This window comes from Palaemon carinicauda, chromosome 2 (genome assembly GCF_036898095.1).
Source record: "Palaemon carinicauda isolate YSFRI2023 chromosome 2, ASM3689809v2, whole genome shotgun sequence".
In the NCBI taxonomy this organism is placed as follows: Eukaryota; Metazoa; Arthropoda; class Malacostraca; order Decapoda; family Palaemonidae; genus Palaemon; species Palaemon carinicauda.
In genome coordinates this window covers 197738781-197746280 of record NC_090726.1, presented here as the reverse complement: position 1 = coordinate 197746280, position 7500 = coordinate 197738781, and the positions used below count along the sequence as shown (strand labels likewise).

General features: G+C 35.6%; 1 protein-coding gene across 6 annotated transcripts in view; it reads left to right on the top strand.

Annotated features, from left to right (window-relative positions):
- LOC137629509 (RYamide receptor-like) overlaps positions 1-7500 on the top strand; it is a 39027-nt gene that overhangs the window by 29021 nt on the left and 2506 nt on the right. For 5 of the 6 annotated variants that reach the window (XM_068360906.1, XM_068360888.1, XM_068360898.1 and 2 more), the window contains 2 exons: positions 1748-1819; positions 4380-4448. In XM_068360906.1, coding sequence (XP_068217007.1) covers positions 1748-1819; positions 4380-4448 — 141 coding nt within the window. The remainder of the gene's footprint in view (positions 1-1747; positions 1820-4379; positions 4449-7500) is intronic. The other variant, XM_068360878.1, reaches the window with a different exon arrangement.

The following is a 7500-nucleotide window of genomic DNA, read 5'->3' as shown; positions in this document are numbered from 1 at the left end:
GGGAAATCCTACTCTCTACAGGACCTCCACTGTCGTTTTACAATGTTTATTCAGTATTTAACATTTCACAATACATATTGTTCGCTTACTGTTTGATCATCACTGTCAAAGCACTAGCAAAATAAGTCTTTAGTTTCCTCTTGAAGGCCTTAATATCTTCAATTATTCGGATGCCTCGTGGGAGCCTCTTGTATAGTCTTAAGACCGCATATTTAAAGGCTCTAGAACCTACAGTAGACATGTATCTAGGTTCTAAATGTTTGAAACCATCTGTGACTATTCTCATGTCAGGACAATTTGTTGGCTGCACAATATTTCCCAATTCTCTTAGCTATTTTGGACGACCGGTTCTGATAACTTGGTCGGTTATTGTTCATATTTTACATATAATTCTCGTTTTAATCAGCAGCCAATGTAGATCATTCAGTATAGGGGTGATCCTTTCTCAAGGTGGGACACCTTTTATCAGGTTTGCTCCTCTCTTTATTATGTTTTGTAATGTCTACCACTGAAGGGTTACTTCCTCATCCTATAGGCTTGACTTCACTCCTTTAATGGTATCCTAAGTTCATGAACAACTGTAATATTTGATAGAAATTTTGGATTTTAAGAACATCCAGCTTCGTAACGTTTGATACGCTAGGCAATTTCTATTTCAAGCGATTATAGTAAGAAAAAAGTAGGAAAAGGTAATGTTAATATAGGTTTCAGGACTCTATTTGATTTTGCCTTATTAAAACATATGCTACCTTTTGTCTAAGCGATATTAAAACATAGGCTACCTTTTGTCTAAGCGATATTAAAACATATGCTACCTTTTGTCTAAGCGATATTAAAACATATGCTACCTTTTGTCTAAGCGATATTAAAACATAGGCTACCTTTTGTCTAAGCGATATTAAAACATATGCTACCTTTTGTCAAAGCGATATTAAAACATATGCTACCTTTTGTCTAAGCGATATTAAAACATATGCTACCTTTTGTCTAAGCGATATTAAAACATATGCTACCTTTTGTCTAAGCGATATTAAAACATATGCTACCTTTTGTCTAAGCGATATCAAAACATATGCTACTTTTTGTCTAAGCGATATTAAAACATATGCTACCTTTTGTCTAAGCGATATCAAAACATATGCTACCTTTTTCTAAGCGATATTAAAACATATGCTACCTTTTGTCTAAGCGATATTAAAACATATGCTACCTTTTTGTCTAAGCGATGTCAGGCAGGGCAGCCGATCGGGAGTATGGTCTACCCCAAAGCCAAAGTAAAGTCCCTCAAAAAGAAGGCAAACGTGCTTACCCCAAACAAAAAAAGGAAGAAAAAAAAAACACGTTAATAGAAGAATACATCTTATTAAAGTATATTTAACTCGATAATAGCATAATATTAATTAAGTATAAACGCCAGATTATGGGTTGAAAGGACATGCCATCATAGTATTATTATTATTATTATTATTATTATTATTATTATTATTATTAAGCTACAACCCTAGTTGGAAAAGCAGGATGCTATAAGCCCAGGGGCCCCAACAGGGAAATTAGCCCAGTGAGGAAAGGAAACAAGAAAAATAAAATATTTTAAGAACAGTAACAACATTAAAATAGATATTTCCTATATAAACTATAAAAGCATCAACAAAACAAGAGGAAGAGAAATAAGATAGAATACTGTGCCTGTGTGTACCCTCAAGCAATGCTTCGATTTCCTAATGTCTTTTACATCTTACAAACGAAGCGTGGAGAAAAGATGCCTGGTCCCGGAAGAGGCCTTCTACGAAAAAGCACTGTGGATCACTCCCCAGCTAAGGTATATATTTCTCTTAAATTATTTTGCTTCCAAAATCCTATCTCTCCTTTCTCCACTGTATATTTCTTTTCGTGGGAAATAAACTTGTCAAAATTCCTTGACTGATAGCAGATGATTTCCTGCATTGTTATTGAATAATTATTAATTTGTGTGAGGGTAAAGATTGCAGAGGAGGTTAATAAGACCTAGAGTACTTATGTAAACAGAGAGAGAGAGAGAGAGAGAGAGAGAGAGAGAGAGAGAGAGAGAGAGAGAGAGAGAGAGAGAGAGAGAGAGAGAGCAAGCATCAGCCTGAACCGCCAGTAGGAAGGGCTTCCCTGCTAGCTGATGGATACAAAATGGCGCCCTGTTTTGAGATTGGCGCTACTCCTATTTTATACAGATACTCTAATAAAACACTTTTGGTACTATAGCATCACTAAAGAGAGCTTATAAGCCTTTCACATAGGTGTTTGAAGTAACTATCTTGGAAGTTTCCTCCAGACAAGATTCATTCACGAATCATCAGTTAAAGTATTAAATTTTTGTGATTATTGCGATTATTATCTATCTAGCACTACCCTTATTAGATAAGTGACTTGATTCAATAAGAAATACAGGTAGTCGTGAATAAACGGTTTTCTTTGTGCAATATATTTTTGAATATGCAAAGAAACAATAGATTAACAACTAATTTTTATTAAATATCTTCTTCTGACATAAGCTTTGATAAAAATTACATGCCCATGAATATAAAGTTGTGTTCGGACAATATGGTTTTATTAAATTAAAAAAAAAAAACAATTACAATAAGCAAACAAATAATTTTTGATGAATTTATCGTTTTGACATAAGCTTTGATAAAGATTACAAATACTCAATGAATATAAAGCTGTGTTCTACAATAGGTTTATGTTGAACTAGAAAAAAAAACACCATAGAGAAACAAGTATTTTTTATTAAATTTGTGAAATATTTAGCAAAAGGTAAGGAGGTGTATGTTGCGTTTATGGATCTGGAGAAAGCGTATGATAGAGTTGATAGGGAAGCAATGTGGAATGTGATGAGGTTATATGGAGTTGGTGGAAGGTTGTTGCAAGCAGTGAAAAGTTTCTACAAAGGTAGTAAAACATTTGTTAGGATAGGAAATGAAGTGAGTGATTGGTTTCCGGTGAGAGTGGGGCTGAGACGGGGATGTGTGATGTCACCGTGGTTGTTTAACTTGTATGTTGATGGAGTGGTGAGAGAGGTGAATGCTCGAGTGCTTGGACGAGGATTAAAAACTGGTAGACGAGAATGACCATGAATGGGAGGTAAATCAGTTGTTGTTTGCGGATGATACTGTACTGGTTGCAGACACAGAAGAGACGCTGGGCCGATTAGTGACAGAATTTGGAAGAGTGTGTGAGAGAAGGAAGTTGAGAATTAATGTGGGTAAGAGTAAGGTTATGAGATGTACGAGAAGGGAAGGTGGTGCAAGGTTGAATGTCATGTTGAATGGAGAGTTACTTGAGGAGGTGGATCAGTTTAAGTACTTGGGGTCTGTTGTCGCAGCAAATGGTGGAGTGGAAGCAGATGTACGTCAGAGAGTGAATGAAGGTTGCAAAGTGTTGGGGGCAGTTAAGGGAGTAGTAAAAAATAGAGGGTTGGGCATGAATGTAAAGAGAGTTCTATATGAGAAAGTGATTGTACCAACTGTGATGTATGGATCGGAGTTGTGGGGAATGAAAGTGACGGAGAGACAGAAATTGTATGTGTTTGAGATGAAGTGTCTAAGGAGTATGGCTGGTGTATCTCGAGTAGATAGGGTTAGGAACGAAGTGGTGAGAGTGAGAACGGGTGTAAGAAATGAGTTAGCAGCTAGAGTGGATATGAATGTGTTGAGGTGGTTTGGCCATGTTGAGAGAATGGAAAATGGCTGTCTGCTAAAGAAGGTGATGAAGGCAAGAGTTGATGGGAGAAGTACAAGAGGAAGGCCAAGGTTTGGGTGGATGGATGGAGTGAAGGAAGCTCTGGGTGATAGGAGGATAGATGTGAGAGAGGCAAGAGAGCGTGCTAGAAATAGGAATGAATGGCGAGCGATTGTGACGCAGTTCCGGTAGGCCCTGCTGCTGCCTCCGATGCCTTAGATGACCGCGGAGGTAGCAGCAGTAGGGGATTCAGCATTATGAAGCTTCATCTGTGGTGGATAATGTGGGAGGGTGGGCTGTGGCACCCTAGCAGTACCAGCTGAACTCGGTTGAGTCCCTTGTTAGGCTGGAGGAACGTAGAGAGTAGAGGTCCCCTTTTTGTTTTTGTTTCATTTGTTGATGTTGGCTACCCCCCAAAATTGGGGGAAGTGCCTTGGTATATGGATGTATGTATGTATCGTTCTGACATAAGCTTTAATAAAGATTACAAATACTCGTGAATATAAATTTGTGTTCGTACAATATGCTTATGCTAAATTTGCAAAACGTAAGCAACAACAATAGACAAACAAGTAATTTTTATTAAATTTCTTGCTCTGACATAAGATGTATAAGTCTGCTGTATATTTCCTCAATTTTTTCATAAATTGTATTTTTTTTTTCTTTTGCAGATGATTCGATTGACTCTAACAGTCGTCCTCGTCTACTCATTATGTTGGCTGCCCCTTAACCTTCTCATAGTAAGAAATTTGTTTTTTTCTTTTTTAAGAAATTGAATGTATGAAAAAATACGCCAGATGCACATACTTCTTCTTCTTCTTCTTCTCCTTCTTCTCCTTTTTCTTTCCCACCGTTATCCCTACATTAAAGTAAAGGGTCGGTTACCTGATGCGCCCTTTCCAATGCCTTCTATCAAAGGCATCCTCTTCCACCAAACCTCTTCTCTCCCTATCATCCTTCTTCTTCTTCTTCTTCTTTCTCACCGTTATCCCTACATTAATGGGTTGGTTGCCTGATGCGCCCTTTCCAGTGCCTTCTATCGAAGGCATGATCTTCCACCAAACCTCTTCTCTCCCTATCATCCTTCTTCTTCTTCTTCTTCTTCTTTCCCACCGTTATCCCTACATTAAGGGGTTGGTTGCCTGATGCGCCCTCTCCAATGTCTTCTATCAAACCTCTTCTCTCCATATCATCCTTCACCTTATCCCGCCATCTAAATCTCTGCCTCTTTTTCAATCTTCTCCTACTAATAGGCTCCTCCCAATCCCTCCTCACTCTCTCCCCACTTTCTATCCTCACCACATGCCCACACCATCTCAGTCATGATACTCTTATCATCTCAGTAATCTTTACTATGCCTGCCATTCTTATTTCCTCATTTTCTAATTTTTGAAGCAGTGATATTCTCATAATCCACCTCAGTATTCTCATATATGTTCTGTCAGGCTTTTCTTCCTCTATTTGTCTTAGGGCCCACGTTCCCGGTCCACATACACAAAAAAGAGCCAAATTCTACTACTGCGGAAAATTTCTCACACAAAAAGGGTGAATTTATATCCCACAAATAATATCCCTTCTGCCTCCATTGCAAAAATTTTCTCATATTTCATATATCATTAATACTCATGTTATGAAAGCTGCTTAAATATGCTAGTTAACCCTTTCACTGCTATTGGTAACTTTATGAAAATTTGAAAATGGGAAACATCTTTCAAAATCCTCTAAACCATAGCATATCGGTCTTCCCTGGAAATTCCTTAGTGAGATCTTCCTGATAAATATCAACTATAGTCAATTCTTTTTAGTGAGGCAGATTTGCACCGACTCACATGGGTGCCCTTTTAGCTCGGAAAAGTATCCTGATCGCTGATTGGTTGGACAAGATCATTCTGACCAATCAGATAGCAGGAAACTTTTCCGAGCTAAAAGGGCACCGCTGCGAGTCAGTGCAAATATGCCTCATTAAAAGAAATTGAGTATAGGTAGAGTTTGTGATGTCTTGAATGATTTGTCTACATCAGAAATTTAGTTGAATTTACGACTGGCAGTGAAAGGGTTAAATATGAATAGGACTTGAGCTGTGTGGTCACGCATGCTATGGCAGTAAAAAGGGACCTATATTATATCGTTTTGAGACTAGATATAATCAAGAGATTTGTCTCGGAAGGGAAATTAACCACGATTTAGATGTGATTATGAAATTAATGGTGAATAAATTATAATGTAAAATACGATCATATTTTTGTTAGCTTAATACATTTTCCCTTTGGATTAAAGATTAGTCAATCTTTTACGATTTAAAGTTATTTATGATAGTTTATAAACTAACGTTTCTTTATTATTATTATTATTATTATTATTATTATTATTATTATTATTATTATTATTATTATTATTATTATTATTATTATTATTATTATTATTATTACTTGCTAAGCTACAACCCCAGTTGGAAAAGCAGGATATGCTAGAAGCCCAGGGGCTCCAACAGGGAAAGTAACCCAGTGAGGAAAGGAAACAAGAAAAAATATAATATTTCAAGAACAATAACAACATTAAAATAAATATTTCCTATATGAACTATAAAGACTTTAACAAAACAAGAGGAAGAGAAATAAGATAGAATAGTGTGCCCGAGTGTACCCTCGAATGGACAGCGGAAAAGCGCCTACAATCTAAAATTCTATGTCGATTCTTTGAGTGTTAATATTCTGCTCAACTTTGAGAAATTTCCCTCTGAGTGAATTGATAAAATATATCAACTGAAGTCATTGTACAAATGGCATAATCATTCTATGGCTAATCATCAAGGATTCTTCATGAAAAAACAATGAATTATTCATTATGTCCTTTATAAAAATCTTGGTTTTTTTTAGATAAAAATTGCATGAAAGTCAAGGTACTTGAAAGAACGTAATTGTGAAGTTTTATTTTCAGTTTTAGTAGAAAAAAAAATAGTATCTTTGAATTTAAATTTACAAGTTTCAATTTGATACAATTACTAAAGTCAAGTACTCGATCATAACTAACATATTCATAACGAATACAAAACAGTATTTACCTTCAGTGGGTAAAAAGTACTTTTAACATTGTCTTTAATGGACAAATAATCTTAATAATCAGATAAGTTTAACATATTCTCCACCCCACACATGAAAAGACGAACCTACACATTAAAATTCCCTTTCAGTCAAATTATTTCGACGAGGTATTTTTATATAGAACTCGAAATATAATAGTTATGAATCCTGTCCCGAAATTTAGATGATTTTCTTTTCAATGATACATAGTTGATTACATCATTCTAAGTTACATGGTTATCATGTAAAATTAACCGAAATCACAGTATGGAATAATATACAAATTTACCAAATTAACTTTTAAAAGAAGTTTTTTATTTTATTGAAGTTACCCCTAAAATTCCTTACAGATTCGATACATTTTCTATTATTATAGTGATACTATCGTTTTCTATTACACCATCATAGCATACACTGAATATAAAGCCACAAAATCGTGTGAAAACAGTTAAGAATATCCTATATTTTCTGTGTAACTACTACTACTACTACTACTACTACTACTACTACTACTACTACTACTACTACTACTACTACTACTACTACTCTTGATGTTGTTACTATCATTGATTCATTATATTTCAGGTAATAACAGACTTCAGAGAAGAAATTGGCTTCTGGCCTCATATGAAAATACTTAAAAACTTTCTATATTCTATGTAACTACTACTACTACTACTACTACTACTACTACTGCTACTACTGATGCCCT